This window comes from Lactuca sativa, chromosome 4, assembly GCF_002870075.4.
Source record: "Lactuca sativa cultivar Salinas chromosome 4, Lsat_Salinas_v11, whole genome shotgun sequence".
NCBI classification, from domain to species: domain Eukaryota; kingdom Viridiplantae; phylum Streptophyta; class Magnoliopsida; order Asterales; family Asteraceae; genus Lactuca; species Lactuca sativa.
The window spans coordinates 319,609,021-319,633,225 of NC_056626.2; the positions used below are offsets into that span (position 1 = coordinate 319,609,021).

General features: G+C 35.3%; 1 protein-coding gene across 1 annotated transcript; it reads left to right on the forward strand.

Annotated features, from left to right (window-relative positions):
• Positions 1–15,879: 15,879 nt before the first annotated feature.
• Positions 15,880–16,404, forward strand: LOC111899182 (uncharacterized). The gene has a single exon (XM_023895063.1). The coding sequence runs from the start codon at positions 15,880–15,882 to the stop codon at positions 16,402–16,404; it is 525 nt and encodes a 174-aa protein (XP_023750831.1).
• The last annotated feature ends 7,801 nt before the right edge of the window (positions 16,405–24,205 follow it).

Sequence of the window (24,205 nt, forward strand, 5' to 3'; positions counted from 1 at the left end):
TTTGGAGGAAATTATCATTTCAGTCCTTCCAAATGTTATTTTTCGCAATTTTGGGCTTATTGGGCCGAAAAGTCCTAAATTAGCCCATTAAGCCAAAAATTTACATTTCAAGTCCTTTGAAAATTTTAATGTTCATAAAAACAATTGTTTTAACTGTTTTGACTCTTTAACCCTTAAGAAACCGTGATTTGGCACCTCTTATGAGTTAATATTCTTGACTTGTTTAGTATAATACTACTGAGATCATGTTTGTTTTCCTTCTTTTGGCATAGATCTCGATATTTCTTCCCTTTTTGGTTACATATTCATCACAAAAACACATAAAATCATACATACATGCATAAAATCATACATAGCATACACATACACATAGATCTACACATTTTCTTGTATTCTCCCCCAATAAAACATGTAAAAACCGAAAAAGAGGGGTATGAAGCTCACCTTGAGTTGTGGTTTCGGTTTTGAAGAGAGAAATGAAGAAGTTTGGTGTAAATCTTGGCCTAGTAAGCTTTCCTTGGAGGATCTCGAACTTGGGTTTTTCTAAGATGGTGATTATGAGTTTGGATAGATTAGAAAGATATTTTGATAAAACAAAGCATCTAGATCATAGATCCAAACATACACTTACCTTGAATGATGATTTTTGTAGAAGAAACTCCTTATCAAGCTCTAAATCTTGAAAATTTGGTGAAGAGTGAAGAGAGTTTCTTTGAGAGAGTTTGAGTGAAATGTGTGTGTGTGTGTGTGTGTGTTTGTGTTGTTTCGGCCGAGAGAAAAAAAAGGGAGGAGAGGAGAGAGTAGATGAAGTGATGGTTGCATGGAGATATGAGTTATATGCAGGGAGGACCTATGGGTAAATGTGAGGTGACAAATGGAAGTCAACCCTCTTCCATTTTGGATTGTTGGGCCGAGAAGAGGAGAGGGGAAAGAAGAAAATTGGGCTTTTTGCTCTTAGGCCCATCTTATGATTCACTTAGATGATTTTTGGCTCCAAATAAATTAAAGTATGATTTTTATGACCCATTAGGGCTAATTTAAATTTGTTGTGACCCAATAAGGCCCATTAAAGTATTTTATTTCATACTAGGCCCAATATGGCCCAAAATATTAAAATAAATGAAGGTTGCTCCAAATTAGAGCCCATATAAGAGTTCTAAGCCCAAAGATATCAAATTGAAAACTTATTGGTCCATTAGGCCCAATAAGGAAATCCTAGTCCAAAATGGACTTAAACCGGGATTTTTAGGGCTTCCAAACTTTTGTTGACTATTTGATGTGCTCTTATAATGCGTTCGATGGAAGTTTTGTTGTTATTGAATAAGCATCATACATGCTTTCACATTGTTGGTTCACATTTGTTATCGTTGTTTAATGTTACAAGGCACCAAATTCCTAGTTGTGACAAAAAGAGAGATTATTGTTGATGAAATATTTATCGCCACTCATTTGGTTCAAGCCCCAAATCAGTTAACTACTGAAAAGGGCCTTCAAAAAAATTATTTATCAAAATAAATATTCAAACAAAAATTTGTATAGTATTACTGAGCATTTTGTTAAAATCGAAGAAAATTTTACCAAAAGGTAAACATTCGAATAATCAAGATATAATAAGCACCGGTAATAATCAAGATATAACAAGTACTAGCAATATAAGTTTTATTCCTTGTCAAATTGATGGAAATTTTAATCTAGGAAACAAAGATTTAATAAAAGAATTAAGAAAAGACTCTCAAAACTTTATATTTCTAATACAAATAATATTAATACTCTTACAAATGATGAAACTGAAGATAGTGATATTAATAGCGAAACAAATCTTGATAATCTTACTCAATAATTCACTAATAATGAAGATGATATTAATCAACTTACTAATGATTTTTCAAAACTAAATAAAATACATCAATCACAAAACAACACTTTTGGAAGAAATCCAAGACCAACAATAAGAAATTATTGGAATAGACATTCTCTTCGTATATATTGAACTTAAAGAAAGAACTTTTCAATTTGACCATTCTTAATACGACGGTAGTTCTGTTTATTAATGGAATATTGAAGGTCATTCTGAACATCAAATTCTGAATATTGTCTATAAAATGACTATGGCAGCTAATGCCTATAAAGCTCATAATAATTATCAACTTCAAATTATTAATATTATAACTTATGATTTTACTAGCAGTCTTAAAGGCTGGTGGGATTTCTAGAAGAAAAAAACGTATATTTTAAGTGCTAAGAAAACTATTATAAAACAAGAAAATGATCAAGCAATACAAACATTTGAAGATGATATGGTCAACACTTTAATCTTTGTTATTATCAAAAACTTTGTAGGAGAGTCTACTACTTTTCAAGAAAAAAACGTCAAAATTTTTAATGAATTTACATTGTAGAAAACTTATTGATTTCAGATGGTATAAAGATAATTATCTTGTTAAAGTTTTTTCAAGACCTGATTTTAAAGAATCCTATTGGAAGGAGCATTTTATTGCAGGACTCCCAAAACTTTTTGTTGAAAGAGTTAGACAAAAATTACGAGAAAATTTTAATAATATAAATCCTTATCAAAATTTAACTTATGGAGATTTACTAAATTACATTAATAAAGAAGGATTAGCAGTCTGTGTTGATATTAGGTTTAAAGAAAAAAAAAAGATAGAATCAACAGTAAAAATGAATTAGGAAATTTTTGTCAACAATATGATTATGAACCCTTAACCGGTTTGTCTACCTCAAGATCTAAAGGATAGAAGAAAAAATCTTCAAAATATTTCAAGATAAAAAATACAATATTCTAGAAATTTATAGAAAAAAAGCGGGATTATTCTTCAAAACCCAAAAAACCTTATAAACTAGTTTATAAAAAATCTAAAAGAAAAACAAAAGATATTATTATTTGTCATAAATATGGATGTAATGGTCACACAACTAATAATTGTTATGTTAAAACAAAAATGAGTGAGTTAAATGTTATTGAAGATTTAAAATAACAAATAAGAAAAATTATTTTGAATACTGATTTAGACTTTGATGAAAATATTTCTGATTTTCAAACAAATGATTTAAATATTCTTGAAAATACTACTTCTAGTACATAAGATTTTGATACATGTGAATGTATTAGCAAATATCATTGTAATAATTCAATTAATGTTATTACCAATAATTCTATTAATGTTCTTTCACAATATGATAATGATCTTTTAAACTCTTTAGATCCTATAAAAGATAAAAATACTCAAGAATTATTAATAAAACAGATGCTTAATAAAACCAAAAACATAACTCCTACTAATAATGAAAAATATAATTTAAAAAATATCTATGAAAGATTTTCTGATGCAAAACCAATTTCTATACAAGAACTCCAAGAGGAATTAAAAATAGTAAAACAAGAAATAAAAGAAATAAAAAAATAAACTTCTTATTTTAGAAAAGGAAAAACCTCTGGGTTCTAGAAATAAAAATTTAGAAATTAAAACGAAGAAAAAAATAAAATTGAAAAGGTAACTATTGATAAAATTATAAATAATCAAATTTCTCAAAAATGGAACACCCAAATTACTTTAATAAAAAACAATTTTAAAATCAGCATAATTGGTTTAATCGATAGCGGTGCTAACATGAATTGTATTCAAGAAAGAATTTTCCTACACAATTTTATGAAAAATCTGCATCTAGAGTAACCAGTACCGGAGGCACAAAACTAATTGTAATTTATAAAGTTTTTGATGTCCATATTTTGTAATGATCAAGATTATTGTTATAAAACACACTTAATTTTGTTGAAAGATCCCTCTCCTCCTTTAATTTTAGGAACACTTTTTATTGCAAAATTATATCCTTTCGTGGTTCATGATGATGGAATAAGAACAAATGTTTTTGGAAAAGAAATAATTTTTAAATTTTGTGAACCCCTTCATATTCAACTATTAATGTCTTTAATTATAAAACAAAACATGTCAAATACCTTATTAACGAAATAAATGATGTTCGAATAACTAATCAATTAAATGATAATAATATTCAAGATAGAATAACAACTTTGAAATTGAAATTTGAAAAAGGAAATGTTTATTCTAATATTCCTAATGTTTTTTGGAATAGAATGCAACATATCATAAAATTACCTTATATATATTTTTTAATAAAAAAATACATTCTTTCAAAATCTAGAGCAATGCATATGAACAGTGAAATAGAAATTCATTGTAAAAATGAAAGTCAAGATTTATTCGACAAATAACTCATAAGACCTTCTAAATCACCATGATCATGATCAGCTTTTTATGTTATGAATGCAACTGAATTAGAAAGAGGATCACCTATATTAGTTATCAATTACAAACATTTAAACAAAGTTTTAGAATGTATCCATTATCCTATTCCTAATAAACGAGATTTACTAAAAAAAAACTTTATGATTCAAAAATATTTTCAAAATTCGATATTAATCTTGATTTTGGCAAATAAAACTTCATGAAGACGATAAATACAAAACTGGTTTTAATGTTCCATTTGGACATTTCGAATGGAATGTTATGCCTTTTGGATTAAATAATGCCCCCTCTGAATTCCAAAATATTATGAATGATATCATAATCCCTATAAGCAGTTTTGCTATTGTTTATATAGACGATGTCCTTATTTTTTTCAAAATCCATTGATCAACATTTCATACATTTAAATCAATTTTTAATTTATCAAAACGGTTTAGCCGTTTTTGCAGCAAAAATGCATTTATTTAAAGATCAAATTTGTTTTTTGGGACATGATATTGTCAAAAACACTATTAAACCTATTACAAGAAGCTTAGAATTTTCTACAAATTTTTTTGATGAAATTAAAGATAAAAAACAACTTCAAAGATTTTTAGAATGTTTAAATTACATCCATGATTTTTTCAAAGATTTAGGAATTATATATAAACCACTTTATAATAGATTAAAAAATAATCCTGAACCATGGACTCAAAAACATACAGAAATAATTAAACATATAAAACAAAAAGTCCCTACTTTACCATGTTTAAATTTACCTCATCCCAATGCTAATATCATAGTCGAAACCGATGCTAGTGATATTGTATTCAAATGAATTTTAAAACAAAATTTTGTTAACTCAAAAGAAGAACAACTAGTTCGATATTATTCTGGTGCATGGAATGGCACACGGAAAATTATTGGGCAAATGTCATATTAGCCCATCAAACTTTTCGTGTTTGTTTTAAATGGTCCCCAAACTTTTTTTTTCACATTAAAGAAGTATACTTTCATTTCTCTATTTTAAAATACCCTTATGTTACCTTCTACCGGGTTGATAGGTAATATACATGCCATGAGGGAAAATGTCGGTGACACGTCATTTAATGAAATGGCCACGTGTAGTACATTTATATTAATTTGTTTTAAATAAACCGTTTGCATTATACAATCCCCCCCCATTGAAGAAACCCCTCGTCATTGAAGAAAACCCTCGTCGTCCCACCATAGTAACTAAAGATCGATGGCTATATTCTTGTCAATCAAAGTTCATTTCCAAGGTGTGTTCATCAACAAACCTTTTTGCTATTCTGATGGTGTTCATCATGTGTTCGAGAACATCGATTTTGCTAGTATGTCATTTAATGAGTTTGTGGGTTTTCTTGAACGATTCACATAAGAGAAGTGTGAGAAAGTTTATTATTGTCAACACGATTTACAAATCCCAGAAGGTTTAACCTTGATTTCGAATGAACGTCAATATCAAGAATTTATAGACATTGCTTATCAATGTGGAGTACAAGTTTCTATTTACATGGACCATTTTGGTACTATTGTGCATGTAACGAAGGCAAATGAAAATGAAAATGAGGATAATTGTTCTGTCAAGTCAAACATGTCAATCGAAGGGGAAGAAGGTATTTACCTAACTGATATTAAGAGTCCGCAAGAAATCAACATGGAAGGAATAACCTATGAAGGAGTAAGTCAGGGTAATGGAAATGAGGAGGCCACGGAAGGTGATCCAAAAGATGATAATGTCCCAGATGTGAAAGGAAAATCGATGTTTAATGAAGACATACCTTGGAGGAACCAGTTGCCAATTCTAGGTATGAGGTTCACCAACCCTAAACAATTAAAATATATGATTTGTAATTATGCTACAGCAAATGGATATCAATTGTACTTTGAAAAAAAAACGACAGTAAAAGGTTATTGGTTAAGTGTAGTAATGGTCAATGCACATTTAGGCTTTGGGCATCATGGATGAGTGAGGAGTAGTCTTTCCAAATCAAGTCCCTTATCGTTGACCACAATTGTGCAAGAAATTTTAAATTAGGGTCAATTGTTAATTACAGATGGATTGGTAGTCATTTCACCCGAGAAGTGCTTGAGAATCAGAAATTCAATGTTAGGATGTTAAAAGAGGAAGTAATGAATAAATTTGGCATAGAGGTTAGTATGGGACAATGTAGGACAGCTAAGCAACATGCAATGTCTCTTGTTGAAGGTACCATAGTGGAAAATTATGCAAAGTTGTGGTCCTATGGTGAAGAGATAAAAAGGTCTAATCCAGGGTCAACAGTCAAGTTGTCTGTGAACTCTATGCCAGATGGGAAAACATACTTTAGCAGGATATATATATATATATATATATATATATATATATATATATATATATATATATATATATATATGTATGTTTTCATGCACTAAAGAAGGGTTAGAGAAGTGGCTGTAGAGGGATAATAAACTTAGATGGGTGTTTTCTAAAAGGAATGTGTACTGGTCAGTTATTATGTGCTGTTGGTAGGGATGGTAACAATCATATATACCTAATAGCTTGGGCTGTAGTTTGTGTTCAAAATAAAGACAACTGGAAATGGTTCTTATGGATCAGTTTGAGAAACTATTTTGGAAGGCTTGTAAGGCCTCAACTGAACATCTTTTCATTTCTGCAATGAAAGAGATTCAACTGATTAGCCCTGCTGCTTATGTGCATCTGATTGGAAGGAATCCAAACTCATGGTCAAGAGATTTTTTTTCAATTTGGAAGGGGGTGTAATGCAGTTGAGAATGGGTTGTCTGAAAGCTTTAACAATGTTATATTGGAGGCTAGGAAGAAGCCAACTATTACAATGTTGGAGGATATTAGACTATATGTGATGCAAAGGATGTGTAGTTTGAGGCAGAAAGGAAGTGGATGGGGACATCTTGATGTATGTCCAAACATAAGGCTTGCCCTAAATGAATTAAAGATCCAACAAAGATACTATATTATTCACTATAATTGAATTGAATATCCAGTCAAGTTACTTTAATTACCCCTGTTAACTTTGATTATTTGTAGTTACTGGCAAGTGCTTCCTAGTGGTCTGAATACATTTGAAACAAGAAACTTAGGGGAGTCTTATGGAGTTGATCTGGAAAAGAAAACATGTTCTTGTAAGATTTGGCAAATGAATGGGTATGGTTGTGTACACTTAGTGGCAGCCATTAGTTATGTAAATAGAGATGTAGAGGTATTTGTTGATCCTCTATATTGTGCTTGCATATATATATACATATATATATATATATATATATATATATATATATATATATATATATGAACACATACAAGTACACAATTGGAAGCATGAATGGGAGTGCAATGTGGCCCCCAACAGAGTACATACCACCTTTGCCACCATTGAAAAGGAAGATGCTAGGGAGACCTACTATTAAGAGAAAGAGGGACAGTACTGATATTACTGAATCACACAGAGTATCCAAGGCAGGAAAAAAGATGTTTTGTGGTGTTTGTTAGAAATCAGGCCACAATAAGTCAACCTGTGATGCAGTGTCAAAGCCCCAAAAAAGTCAGGTGAAAAAGAGGAAGGCTGAAGGTGAAGGTGAATCTAGTGCATTAAAGAAAAGGAAGGGTCAAGGGCAAAATAGGAAGGGAAAGGGTGAAGGTGATACTAGAAGTGGAATTGGTTTCAAAATGGGAGAAGGTGAATGTGAGTCAACAAGTGGTGTGACTAAGAAGAAGGGTAAAAAAGTAGATACATTGAAATTAAGAAAAAATTCAGAGAGGATACTAAAGAAAAAGTTGGCAAAAAAGGTTGTAGGCAAAAACGGTGAAGGTGATACATCAACCAAAACAATGGACTTGGATTAAAGATGTTTTTGGAGTATGTTAGTTATGGATGTATGGATGTTTGTTTTTTTGTTTGTAACATGATATTAATGAATGTATGGATGTTTGTTTTCTGTTTGTAACATGAATGTTGGTTTCTTTAGTTTAAAACATAACATGAATCTTTTTTTTATAATTGTACTTCCAATGCAATTCCATATAACAATGGACTTGAATTATAACAATGTACTTCCACATAAGGTTATAATGGGAACTTCACATTTGGTACATGTCATTACAAACCATACTTCAAGGGGAAATTTATGTCCTGCAACATACAACCTTCACATTTGGTACATTTCATTACAAACCATAACATCATATGCAAAGCAAAACAAAGGTTAAAATAGGAAATAGATTTCATTTCATTCATCCATTACAACTGAGGTTATTGTCTTAACAACCCCCCCCCCCCCCCCCAAAAAAAAAAAAAAATTGGGTTCTAAACACCATTACAGCCTCAATGGGCACCATTGTTCAAAAAAACCAACAACACATAACCTAATACATACATATATACTAGCAGATGACGAAATTAGACAAAAAGACACAACCTTCGACAACCCTGATAACCCAAAAGAGACTAATCGCCATCGTGCTACCTACGAACTAAACTACACCCACCAAAATCCCCATCCACTACATTCGACGCAAACACGAACCCCAATCAACGACATCACTGCAACTCCAACAACACCCATCATTGTCACTTTCTTTTTCAAGTTGCGTATCTCCTCCCTAAACTTGCCAAGCTGTTGACGCATCTCATCTCGCATTTCCTCAATCTGCAATTGGGTTTCCATGGAATGAAGTTCGTAATCAGTTGGTAAGTCTAGTTCCGAAGCTCTGAAACCACCATAAGAGAAGCTTTGTTCTGAGGCCATCTTCTTGATTTACATGGGTAAGAAAGAGAAGTCGATGATGTGAATGTTACGGATTAGGGTAACAAACTGGTCGGGAAGACGGATTTAGGGGAAGACGGTTTATAAGGGGACCATTAGCAATGACTTGGCAATTCTTGGGGACCAAGATTTCCACAGTAATATTCCACGGTGGTGTCCATGTCACGAAAACAGGGGATAAACCTTTTAAAATCGGTAAAGGGATGTAATTAAACGGTAAAATGAAAGTATATTTCTTTAATGTGCAAAAAAAAGTTTGGGGACCTTTTAAAACAAACACGAAAAGTTTGATGGGCTAATATGACATTTGCCCTATATTCAATTGTTAAAAAAAATTAAGTATTGTTATATGCATTAAAAGAATTTGAAGATGATTTATTTATGAATTTTTTTTATTAAGAATAGATTGGTAATCCGCAAAAATAATTTTAGAAAAAGATGTTAAAAATATTATTTCCAAACAGTTTTTTGCCTGATGGCAAACCCTTTTGGTAACTTTGATTTTGAAATAGAATTTATAAAAGGAGAAAATAATTCAGTTCCTGACTTTCTTTCTCGAGAATTTTTACAGGGAAAATGAGTTCATCATCTTCTTCCAAACAAGATGGAAAGAAGCCTATTTCTCAACAGCTTGTTCCATTTCCAAGCCAAAATCATTTTCTCCTTTAACTCCTACTACAAAAAATTCACAACTCTATTCTAATATTCTCCAGTCAAAACTTGTCACTCCAATCAACACAATTAGCCCTTTTGAAAAACCTACACCTACTCAAACTCAAAAATCTGTGTCTCTAAGTCCTCCTACTAAAAATCCTTATGTTCTTAATCCAAATTTCTTAAGAATCCAAATTCTTGAAGATTTTCAAATGCATAAGTTACATCAAGGTTTTTATATTCTCACAAATCATCTCTTTGGTCAACGAAAAACCTTTTATGTTGATTCGTACAAAACCCGAGAATATTAATAAGTTATTCTACAAGAATCTGGTTCATTCAATTTTGTTCATTGTTCTAATTCAAAAGAAGGAAACATTGATTTTAGCAAATCTCATATTATCAAAATCACCTATCCCGAAAATTGGGCTCCAAATCTTCACACTGAAAAAAACCTCTTATTAGTTTTCCTACTTATCCCAGGTTTTCCTATCATGATTATCAAGATGCTTGTACTAAGGCGTTCTTTATTCGGAATTATTTGCATTCGTGGTTTATCTTCTTTGATTTAAACTTCAACTGTGAATATCCAAGATGGTTTATCAATTGGTACAAATGTATGGAATTCTTTCGAGTTGTTTACCAAAATAAATCTATGTTGGATATTTCAAATTTAAGGAATTGTTCATTCAACATATTTCAAAATTTGAATATATGTTGTAATTCACCAGGTTATTCAAAGTTCCAAGGATCATGTCCTGGACTTTTCATTATCAAGAAGCAAAATATTCCTCTCCTCCATGGATTAATCGCCAGTTTCGTCCAAAATGGTGGGATAAAATGAAGATTTCTCGAGCCAGTGAACAAGCAATAGTTAAATATTATCAATATATATATATATATATATATATATATATATATATATATATATATATATATATATATATATATATATATATATATATTCAAAGACCAGAAATTGAAGCCATTTTTATCAACAACCTTCCTCAAACTGATGTCGATCTAATTTCCAGAATTAAGGATGTTGTTAGTTCTTTCCCTGAAGAACTCAAAAAGTTACCTCAAGAAATTCGCCAAACCTCATTAGTCTCAGACGATTCTCCAAAATCCATAAACAATGATTTATTCCAAGATTCTCAAGATCCTTTTGATGATCCTTATGAAGAGTAAACAATTATTTTCATTAAATTTGGTGTAATACCTTCAATGTAGGGTATTTCATTTCTTCTTTTATCAACAATGTAATTCTCAAATATGGGTGTGTAAGTATATACTGTGTAAGTATACATCATGTATAAACATATATTATCAAATTTATTATCAAAAGTATCAAAAATTTGAAGAACATTATAATACGAAGACAAAAGATTTTGGAAGATGCTCGAAGATTACAAGACGAAACAAGATTTTAAAAGATGCTCAATGATTACAAGACAACATATGATTTAATCAAAGGAAGATGGTCGCTGATTACAAACGACAAAAACTTTTCAAAAGATAATTTCAAGAGTGATAGCCACTAGAGAAATTATTTCCATTGTCAGCTATTGGAATATACAACAAAATTCAATAACTCAAAGAAAATCCGGTAAACTTTCGGTTTCCAGTTTCAAGACTCCGAAGACCTCAAGACTCCTATAAATAGATGTAATATTTCTAAGATATAGGCATTCGGATAAATATTCAATCTCTCAAATGCTTAGCTTATGTTTAGAAAAACCCCAAAAGTCTCTTTATCCACTAGTCGATGTATAAAGTTTCTAGATTTTCAAATAATCTTTTCTCCAGATGTATGTACTGATTGTACCTCAAGCTTAATCAAGGAAGGTACTATTTGAAAGTATTTTATTTAATTGTTGTTATTAAATTTAACTTCTCAATGATAATTTCAATTCGAGTTATTTTAACCATTAATTCTACAAGATTTGAATTTTTTGTTAAAATAGTATTTGTTTTTAATAATCAAGATAATTAAATTCATGCTTAATTTATTATTGTGTCCAACAAAATCCTGATGAATTGTGTCTCTAATAGAGATATTCTATTAAGAATACAACAAATCCAAAAATCTATTTAATAATTCTGAGCAAAATCTTAAGGATTCATACAAACCTACTAATTTAGGTACAATTTAAACAACAATCATCTTCATGGTGCTAGATGGTTCATAAGAGAAAGTATTCAAAACTCTTATAAACAGATACGCTATCTAAAAACAAAACTTTTTGTTTTTAAAATACTATTTTGAGAAAATTCTACTATTTTATTAATATAAATTACCAATTTATTAAACATTTTACGTATTACGCATAATATATATATATATATATATATATATATATATATATATATATATATATAGAGAGAGAGAGAGACTTGTAACTAATAGAATTCATGATTTTCAATCAGACACATGTAACATAATTCTTTCCGATCAATCTCATACCAAATGTCTTTATGGTCACTAGATGTAAAACATCCCTCAAGGGTACTGGAAGGAATTAAAATGCCACAGATTGACTCCACTCCTAACCTATAATATCCAAATAATAATAACTAACCGATAGATTGGAAACCGTAACGTCCCAATCTTTAGGTATGAATTTAAAAGTTTATATATGTATTTTCAGGGCAACTCGACGAGTTGGAAGGCTCCAAATCGTCATTTAGAGTTTAGTGGCCATGCATTTTTTAGGGTCTACTCGACAAGTTGGAAGGCCGCAACTCGACGAGTTGACGACTGTTTATGAAACCCTAATTTTCAGGGTTTTGCACCCTATTTAAAGACCTTATGATTCATGTAACATAATTCTTTCCGATCAATCTCATACCAAATTTCTTTATGGTCACTAGATGTAAAACATCCCTCAAGGGTAGTGGAAGGAATTAAAATGCCACAGATTGACTCCACTCCTAACCTATAATATCCAAATAATAATAAGTAACCGATCGATTAGAAACCGTAACGTCCCAATCTCTAGGTATGAATTTAAAAGTTTATATATGTATTTTCAGGGCAACTCGATGAGTTGGAAGGCTCCAAATCGTCATTTAGAGTTTAATGGCCATGCATTTTTTAGGGTCTACTCGACGAGTTGGAAGGCCGCAACTCGACGAGGTGACGACTGTTTATGAAACCCTAATTTTCAGGGTTTTGCACCCTATTTAAAGACCTTATGATTCATTTCCCTTATCGTCCCCTCAGTCCATAAGAAACCCTAATCGCGCCTCTTTCCCCATTTTGAGTGTTTGTGAGCTTAAAGATTGTTCTTTGGTGTTTTTCTTAAAGAAGCTTGCAGTTGGTGATGCAAGGTTGAAGGGAGAAGCTTTAGATCAGGGATTCTCAGTGTTCTTGCAACCATTTGGAGGTATAAAGTCTATACCTTGACTTCTTATTCCTTAGATTTCCTCCTATGGAACTTTAGTGGCATTTTTGGCCCATCTTGGGACCATTCCTTGGATTGGTCGTTGCATGAGGTTATAACTTCAGGTCTGGGAGCTTTGTGGCCTCCTTGGGCCTAAAGTTCCAAGCTTTAATTAGATCTTGACCTTCTTCATGCACTAAGTCCCCTAATAAAGCTTTAATGGAGTGTTCTAGCCCTTTGATGCCATGCATGGACGTAAAGTTAGCAACTTTACGCGATATCTCACCCTAGGGGACCAGATCTATAGTTTGGGTCTTTAGAATTGTCGCGATATCTCACCCTAGGGGACCAGATCTATAGTTTGGGTCTTTAGAATTGACTGGAAGGGACTGAAAATGTTTAAGATAGGAAAACTCGACGATTTTCCCTGACAACTCGACGAGTTGGGTCGAGTTTTCCCGCTTTCTGGATACTGAGTGAACTCGACGAGTGGGTGAGATGACTCTGCGAGTTGCCTATGGTAACTCGACGAGTTATCTCGAGCTTTTCACGATCTTCTGAGATATAAAGGGACTCGACGAGTCAATAGATGCACTCGACGAGTTGGGTCAACATGGACTGTTGACTTTAACTTTGTCTTTGACTTTGACCAGGGTTGACCAAATTTGACTTATGAGGGTATTTTGGTAATTTCAGATTTAAATGGGATTAGTCATATAGTGGTTACAGACAGTTGAGTTCGGAGCTGTGAGTTAGGATTCGATTTTATCGGTTCAACACTACTTGTGAGGTGAGTTTTCCTCACTGTACTAACAGGGTCGAAGGCACCAATACCGACCCTTTTTGGATTCTTATCATGGTTATCGCATGATGATATGCTTAGTGATCTGTTCGATATGTATCCTGGTATATTAGATGGTGCTATGCTTAGTGATCTGCTATATCTGTATCCTGGTATAGGATGATGCTATAATTAGTGATCTGTTAGATCTGTATGACAGTCTGTACGTGCTAGCTAACGTTTGATATCTATGTGTTGATTGTGTGCTTGCGGGTGGATTGAGGCGGTCTTGCTTTGTGCTCTAGTTCAACAGACCCAGGGCGGCCCAAATAGACTGAAGGCCCATCGGGGCGTACCATTCAGTTCGAAGACCCGGAGAACGGTCTAGATAGGTTGAAGGCCCGTTGAGGTGGACCGGACATGCTGAAGCTTCTGCGAGTGGGCAAGATAGACTAAAGTCTCGGTGAAGCGGTCCAATCATACTGAAGACTCTATATTCATATTGTTTGTTTATGATACTGTTCTGTTATGTGGCGTTTGTACTTTAGGGGAACTCACTAAGCTTCGGGCTTACATTTTTGGATTTTGTTTCAGGTACTTTGGATGATCGTGGGAAGGCAAAGGATTGATCGTGCACCTCCTCACATTTTATGATTTTGATTTATGGGATTCTCTGATATGAAACTATATTGAAAAAATTTTGTAATAAATAATGGTTTTTGGATGTTTGAAATAATTTAAAATTTTTATGAAATTTATGGATATTACAAGTTGGTATCAGAGCCTTGGTTTGAGTGAATTGGAGGAACACTCAATTAAATCCAGTCTCAAACTAAGGAAAGGATTTTAAAAATGGTTTTCAAATACTAAAGGAGGATGCAAAGTGTACGATCAGCCGGAGCCAGTAAGTAGACCCCAAAATATCATGTTATTATTTGATAGAGTAAATTACTGAAATCGTCACTATGGTTTGGTTAAAATTGCACGTTTGGTCCTTAACTTTTATTTTGCACTCGGATCGTCCCTGTGGTTTGATTTTGTTACGTTTTTCGTCGCTATGTTTTTGTCAAAATTGCACGTTTGGTCCCTAACTTTATGTATATAATGGACGAAAAACACAACAAAATCAAACCATAGGGACAATCTGAGTGCAAAAGAAAAGTTAGGGACCAAACGTGCAATTTTAACCAAACCATAGGGATGATTTCAGTAATTTACTCTTATTTGATATTATGATACGTTAGAATAGTATGTCAGTGATAGGCTAGGGATCTTCAGGAATTGCAAGATAGAAATGCCTAATTATATGATGCCTGATAGCCTAGGGTTTTCCTTATATGAAGTTGACATCATTACTGTGGTTGCTTAATGCATGCATCACGGTTGTATATAACTAAGATCTTATAGGCTGAGAATGTTTGGTTTAGCCTTATTTTCCGTTCTTGTTTGATGAAGGGCTTAGGATAGGATCGGGGCTATTCGGATGTCTATAGGGTCCAGTGTTATGTATGGCTAGCATACATGAGTGCTGCAGGGTTGGTGGAAGTTTCATGGATGAGTTGTGCGGGGTCAGTCGGCCAGTAGTGAGATGTTTAGCCTTCCTCTAGGATTGAGGATTGCGTGTTCGCCTATGCTTATGTATATTATTAGGGCGTTGCGATGATCCTTGAGACAAATATGGGTAGGTGTGGAAGGTAGTATGGGCCCGTACTACTGAAATCACAGGACCCATACGCGTAGCAAGGAAGTGACAACCCATGGGGCTTTGTTGGGAGTTGGTTCCCCGTTATTATATGGAATGTCTGATATCTTCTTGGTATATTTTCAGTATGGTGACTACGAGGCAATTTGAGACCGGATCCGGGTTAGGATCGGGAGCTCGCAATCAGGGTGGGCCAACCTTCTTAGGGAGATCATTCATGAGGAGGTGGTTGCTATCGTCTGGGGTCAGATTTTGGAGACGTTCAGGTCTATCAAGACCGCGATGATGGAGTTCTTTAATGACCGCTACGCAACCATTGCTGAGATGGTTGCTACTGCAGCCGTAGCAACTGCAGGTGGTGGGGCTTTTCAGTATCGGGACTTCGATAACTCACAACCCCCAACTTTTGACAGAGAACAGGATCCGATCGTAGCCATGAGGTGGCTATCTGGCGTGGAGGGATGCGTTTTCACCTATTCATGCCCTTCAAACCAGAACGTCAGATGCGCTCTGAACCTCTTGAGGTCCGGAGCGAAGGACTGGTGGAGACTTGTTACAGGATCGTACACTGATGACCAGAGAGCTGCAGTGACATGGGATCAGTTCAGGGAGATGTTTCGCACTTGCTACATTCCGCGGCTTGAGCGAGAGCGGTTGGCACAAGAATTTTTGGATTTGAGACAGGGATCAGAGACAGTGACGAAGATCACTCGAATGTTTACCGAGAGGGCGATGTTTTTCCCGGAGTTTACTTCCGATCAGAATCAGATGACTCGTTATTCTAGCATGCTCAAGACTGACATCAGATAGTTCATTGCTACCCAGCATTGTGATACATTACTGGAGTTATAGGAGGCCGCTAGGCATGAGTTTGAGATTGAGTTGCAGTTGAGAGAGCAGAGGCAGGCCCCAGAGTAGTTGCAGCCGACGCCGAAGCGGTCCAAGACCGTTGATTCTAGGTCTGGAGGTCAGCGTGGCCGCACATGTGGGAAGTGCAATAAGGGTCATTTTGGAGCATGTCGATCTAGTGGTGTGTACCGCAAGTGTAGCTGGGAGGGGCACTTTGTGAGGATTGTCGCTAGTTAGCCCCGGTTCAGGACATGAGGATTTGTTACCACTGCGATCAGATTGGTCATGTGAAGACCAACTATGCGTTGCTTGCTGCTAAGCCGGCGCATGCTCTCGCGCCAGCTACATTGAGGATCACCGAAGGGAGCTAGGGACGGGCAGAGCCCCAGCGAGCTCGAGGACGCGCCTTCCAGCTCACAGCCAAAGAGGCTAGGATAGCACCAGATGTGGTGGCTGGTACGTTCTTAGTGAACTCCTTACCTACTCTGGTATTGTTTAACTCGGGGGAGAGTCGGTCTTTTGTCTCTCGATCTTTTAGCAGGGAGTTTGGTTCGCCCTTAGGAGATCTAGAGTGTCCGTTGCGAGTTTCCATCACCAACGAACACATGGTTTCTGCTTCATCAGTTTATCGAAGTTGCGTTCTATAGATATGCGAGGTGTCTTTTTCGATTGACTTGATTCCAATTCCCATGGGAGATGTTTGCGTTATAGTGGGTATGGACCGACTGAGTCGCTTTGGTGCCTTGATCGATTGTGAGGGTCAGTGTGTAGTAGTTCGAACTCCAATTGGGGGAGAACTGGTAATCTATGGTGAGGGCACCAGGTTGGGTTCACGGTTTTGTTCAGCCGCCAGGTCTCGGCAGTATATTCAGCACGGGTGTGTGGGTTATTTGGCATATGTGGTGGATACGCGAGTTGGAATTCAGGTCTCGGTTTCATAGGTTCTATTCTTTAGTGAGTTCGCTGACGTGTTTCTGGAGGAGTTACCTGGAGTGCCTCTGGAGAGGCAGGTCGAGTTCAGGATCGACTTGTACCAGGTGCGGCCCCTATTGCCAAGGCGTCGTACTGATTGGCACCGCCATAGATGCAGGAGCTGTCATCCCAGCTGCAGGAGCTGCTATGAAAGCAGTTCATTCTTCCGAGCAGTTCTTCGTGGGCAGCACCGATTCTCTTCGTCAAGAAGAAGGATGTTTCATACCGGATGTGCATTGATTACAGGGAGTTGAACAAGCTGACGGTGAAGAACCGTTATCCACTCCCGCGTATAGATGATCTCTTTGATCAGTTACAAGCAACATCTTGGCTCTCTAAGATAGATCTGATGTCTAGGTACTAATTGGCCAGGGTGAGGGAGGAGGACGTGGAGAAGACCGTGTTCCGGACTCGTTATGGGCAATACAAGTTCGTGGTGATGCTGTTTGGGCTCACCAACACGCCGTCATTATTTATGGACCTGATAAATTGGGTATGCAGATCGATGCTCGATCACTCAGTTATTGTGTTTATCGATGATATCTTGGTGTATTCCAAGACCAGAGAGCAACATGAGGAGCATCTCTGAGAGCTTTTGGGCGTTCTAAGGCGAGAAAAAAATTTATGCCAAGTTCTCAAAATGTGAGTTTCGGTTGCGAGAGGTGCAGTTCCTTGGACATCTTGTTAACTAGGATGGGATTTTGGTCGATCCGACAAAGATCGAGGCGATGATGCGGTGGGAGGTTCCAAAATATCCCTCGGATATCAGGAGTTTTCTGGGATTAGCAGGGTACTACCAGAGATTTATACAGGATTTCTCCAAGATTGCAGTACCCCTCACTCGTCTGACGAGGAAGGGGGTGGATTTCTAGTAGGGCTCTGAGTAGCAGACTCCATTCGAGACTCTGCGACATAGACTTTGCGAGGCTCCGGTGTTGACCCTCCCTGAGGGAGTATAGGATTTTGTAGTTTTCTGTGATGCGTCCATCACCGGGTTAGGGGTAGCCCTCAAGCTTAGAGGATAGGTGATAGCCTACGCTTTACGGCAGCTGAAGCCGCATGAGACGAGATATCTCACACACGATCTTGAGTTGGGAGCGGTGGTGTTCACTCTCAAGATCTGGAGACTTTACCTATATGGGGTCCGATGTACCATCTACACGGACTACAAGAGCTTGAGACATATCATGGATCATCTGAACGTGAACATTAGGCAGCGCAGGTGGCATGACATAGTCAAGGATTATGACTGCGCTGAGCCGCAAGTCGGCTGGATCTTCAGTTATGGTGTCGTGTATGAGGATATCTGTGGATTCTCTACTAGTGAGCTTGATCAGGGAAGCTCAAGCGGAGGGTGTACGGCAGGAGATTTGGAATATTGAGAGAATCAGAGGCGAGATCACCATATTCGTGCAGGATAGTCGTGTATTGTTGACTCGTTGCAGTCAGGTATGGGTTCCTGTGTCTGGTGGGGTCAGGCAGATTGTACTGGAGGAGGCTTACAAGTCTCATTTTTCTACTCACCCGGGGCCACTAAGATGTACCGGGATCTGAGACTGAGCTACTGGTGGCCATGTATGAAGAGAGAGATTACATGGTACGTCGAGAAGTGCTTGACCTGCAGGATGGTCAAGGCCGAGCATCAGAGGCTGCATGGAAAGCTACAGCCTCTGGAGATTCCCATGTGGAAGTGGGAGCAGATCACGACGGGCTTTATCACCAAATTGCCAAGGACAACGATGGGATATGATGCTATTTTTGGGTTTTGAGCATTCTAACGCTCCTATGGTGTACATGCAACCCTATAAACCTTGGATCTATGTTTTCTCTATTATACATGCAAATATTAAATATTCCAAGGTTTCATCCTAACTAGCATATTATGAAGCACCTATACTACAAAGTTCTAGTTAGATGACATACCTTTTGATGTAGCTTGATGTCTTCAAGCTTTAAGAGCTTAGCCCCAATAGTATGGAAGCCTCAAGTGGAATCACAAATCACCAAAACACCTTGGAAGAACTTGAGAGAATATGTATGCACACTAAAATCGGCCCACTCTTATGTCCTCACACACTAGTGCCATTTCTTATGCCAAAGGCCTCTTTATATAGTATGGAGGATTAGGGTTACATCCATGTAAACCCTAATACCCATGACCTTTCATTTCATAGGATCCATGGGTTAAATACTCCATGGACTATCCATGAAAGCTTTAGCCCAACCTAAATGAACTTGGCCCATTCCATATACATATATAAGAGTCCATATTTAATTAGTTCCTTTTGATCACTTAATTAATTCTAAATTAATTCTTGATCAATACTAATTAAATAATATGATTCCATATTAATATATTAGAACTTATAATATATTAATATAAATCATAAATATACTATTTTCAAAAGACTATCCATATAAATTGTGCCGGTGAAGTACAACCCAAATGGACCATGTCGGGTCGGGTCATGTACATACCAATTAAAGTTATGGGATTAGACATTAATCCAACAGTCTCCCACTTGGATAAGTCTAAAACTATTATTGAGTATGACTCCAAAACCTAACTGGCAATCATAGCTCTTAAAGTTGCTGTCGAACTCTGAGCTTGTCAACGAACTCTAACCTTTGTCAATGACTTGTCCATTAGATAAGGGATCATATATTCCCCCATTATAGATATCATATGGACTGAGACATGGATTATAATCATTCTCTCTGTCCATTTGATGTTTCCCGATTTCCGATTTATAACGATAGACTGATTGAACAAATCAAATCAGTCCTGACTTGGCCAAGCACTCACATGTGTCATCATTAAATCATCGAGGGGCCCCTATATATTGCTTTTATCCCGAAGGTAAAAGGAATGGATAAACTTCGACTCATATGGCTTGTTCTACTACTTGTTGAATCATACACAAAGGCACGTTTTATAACATCGAGTTACCGAATGTGTTTTCGTGCAATCAATGTACAACCAACTCATAGTAACAACTCATATCTCTAGGTTTGAAGAATATAAGATATTATCGTCTCATGATCACTTGTGATAAAATCCATGAAGTGATTCAAATGAGCGCGGGTTGAATCCAATACTCCGAACTTATGAGCACTCATGAGTGTTGTAGCACAACTTTTTCCACTAACTTGGACCTCTACAAGCCAACCCATGATAGTCTTGATTCATATATACTTCCAACATATGACCGACTATGGTTGGTTTGAATAACTTAGTCATTCCGGAAGAATAACCTAGTTATTATGGAAGTCAAAACATGCAAAGTGAAACACAAGAATAAATGAATCAAATATGGTATCAAACCCTATGAATATAAACATACCACTTTTATTTATCACCATACTGATTACTCATTAGTCATTGTTTCGGTTTTATCAACTTTATACTTGAATTAAAAACACTAGTTGTCCCATGCTCCAAGCATGTACACTATGTTTTTCTAAACAATAGCTTTACCATACACCAAGTATGCACTCTATGTTTATCTATGATCCTTACTTGGTGAACTAGATCAATTGAACATAATTTCGCTGATTCTCTTTTCACACTTCCAAATCCTCATCGTAAATGTAAGAATTCCTAACATTTATCGTAATCTGTTTAGATTTTAAACTTATATGCACTGTTCCTCTTGTAATGATTATGCACAAAGCCATACATACTTGGCAACAATCATTACAGAGTATTCCAATGGAGAGTAATTCCATGGAAATGATTTCTCAAATTCAAAGTGCATTGCTTTGAACATGCTTCTTGCATTAAGTTTCTTTAACCTTACACAAATTGCTTCCACCTATGAAGACAACTCTATATTCTCATTTTGACTACCACTTCTGAACAAGAGTTGCCTCTTTTCAGACTATGTCAATATGGTCCTTCCAATATTAACAGTATACTTCTAACTATCCTTGAGCAAACAATCTTTGGTAAACCTTAGATTGTCCTCGACAATTGCTTAATCACTTTAGTCATATCCAATTCTAGACATTTTTCCCCTTAATGCCCCAAGGCATTTGGAAAATTCAGAAATGATTAATATTATAACACATCTAATCGATCTTGTACCCAAAGTAAATGGGACACGATTCATGATGTTTCACATAAAGACATGGTTCTAGACCAGTCTTTTTCCATAATAATTTTTGTTTTCCATATTCTCAAAATTTGACTATGAAAAGGGATGCCGTAATCATAATCGAATTTTGAGAACGCAATATATAGAATTTTCTTAAGTTGAACCAATCCAACATGAAATTCATATATATATATATATATATATATATATATATATATATATATATATATATATATATATTCTTGACTAAAGGTGATTAAAACCTTAATATAAGCTCTTTAGAATGATTATAAACTCAGTCTAAGTTTTTTAGAATTGAAATGAAGTATAATTTCCTCTCCCTTAATTATAGCAAAACAACTTTTTCAACCCCTGCAACCTCACGAATTGAAACTTTTGTTTTCTATAATTAACATTGCTAACTTGAAATACTTATCATAATTATCATGCTCCCACTAACAAGATGATTATTAGCATAACACTTATGCTCCCACTAGCTTTGACATGTATCCAGAAAACAATTGGACCTATAGAAGTCAATACTTTATTGACATTCTTACCAAAGTTAAGATTTCTGATACTAGATTGCTTTGATAAGACTTTATCAAAATCATACACCTTATCTTAGATAGATCACAGGTGTGTCTAAAAAGTTTTAGAACTATGAAAAGGGATGCCGTAATCATAGTCTCAATTGTTTAAATCTTTTCCATTTCTCATATGTCAATGTTAGTGTGCCGGTTAACCATGCACGCTCCACTAACGACTTTGAGAACTGCAAATATCATAATTTCTGTCTACTTAAAATCTACGTAGTGAAAGAATTTCCTCACCATCATTTTTATGAATCGGAGAGAAACCTTATGAGACTAAGATTTTATGGTGTATGTGTTCTTATCCACGTGAATTTGTCAAAACCATAATCACAAGACTAGGTTAGTGACAAATCCTAACTCATATGGATCGAACTTGTGCAATCCTAACTTCTTGCCACATGGCAGCTCAAGGGCCTGCCGTTGCTTCCAAGTAGCTATGCAAACAATTAAGAACATGTAGAACTCAAATGGATAGCCAACTTAACTGGAATGGGCACATAAATGTCAGCACGATAGGTTATAAACCTCTAGTTATGTGTTAGTGATGAAATACAGGTTTTATTCTTGATTACTTCTTGATACCCTTTCAGGATCTTTTAGACTCCCACTGTCTCCTTGACCTATAAGACTTTCTTGCCAAATATTCAAGAGACAATGTGGATTCTAATCAAGACATACACTTAACACAATTGGCCTTAGTTGGTCTTTGTTTTATCCAAAACATCACAAATTACCAATTTCAAATGTACAAGAGTAGAAAACTTTTACTCTTATGTTTGACAAGTGTTTTAGACCTTCTTTAAGACATGTCACTCAAGTTACAATCTTGGAGTATAACTCTAAGAATTGTTTTTGGAATGAAGTATGAATCATCTTCTTGATTTAACCACTTCAACAATTCCTAACTCCTCTTCTTAACTATCAGAATGCACTTAGAGGATGAATTGTGATAAGGTCTCAAAATCATTAAGACGATCTTAAAACATGATACTAAAGTACTCTCCCATCTTTTCAGATTTGAGAAACTTTTATCCTTCTACCTAATTTGATTCTTCTTATTCGTTCTATCATACATTGAAACTTTTCCAATGTCTCAGAATTATACTTAAGCTTGTAAGTGTAATCATATTTACTAAACCTTAGTAAATCAAGACGAATAGTCTTATCCATCTTTTGTGGTGAACTTTGGCTAGTGCACAAGAATGTGTACTTGATTCCTTAGTCCTTCTCTTGAGTCACATATACATGTGAACACGGAACTAGTCTTAATTTTCCAAAGTTGAAAATTCTCATACACTAAACACCTTGTATGATTCCAAGTTTCGGTCCAATTGAAACTTGGGTGATGAGAATCTTTCCTTATTTGGTAAATTTAGACACTACCACAAATGAAAGAATCAAATTCATATTTCCAATATTGCTATAAACATACAAACATCAAATTTTCATGAATGCCATTGTAAGGAGATAAAAATAAAGTAAAACAAACTTTTATTTATTTTAAAATGCGGAAAAAACTTTTCCTTACAATGCAACTTGAAATGAAAACTATGTTGTTACATGTTTCCTAGCAATCTATCATAACTCTTAAGAAGTAGCTCAAGAATTCAATCTTCAACCAAGCGAAAGAAATCCATCTTCGCGATCAAATTCAACATACTCTTTCTTTAACTTTCCTTCCCTTTGCTTGATAGCTAAATATCAAAATGCAACCGAGTCACATTTTGTATTAAGAATCATCAACTGGGAACTTAATAGAGTTAGATAGTGGACTTACCTGAAGCAGAGTCAAACTTTTGATTCTTCTTTCTTTCAGGTAACTTGGGCAGCTTCGCTTCCAATGCCCCCTTTTCTTCACACTGAGAACATATAGACTCTTTGGGAATGATACACAGGCTATTCCATACTTAGACTTTCTCTTTACCTTCCGGTCAATCGGGTTGACCAAGGCCGATCCCTTTCCATTGGGAAGAGAAAGTTTTTTTTTTTTTTTTTTTTTTTTTTTTTTTTTTTTCTGAACTTCCAATGTCACCATTGTCCATGTCCATGGAAGGTTTGAGAAAGAGACCTTCCATCCATATTTGCTTGAGTATTGCA

What these genes read in the sequence shown, in the direction of transcription:
- LOC111899182 (XM_023895063.1), top strand. Translation starts at nt 15,880, where the DNA reads ATGGAGTTCTTTAATGACCGCTACGCAACCATTGCTGAGATGGTTGCT.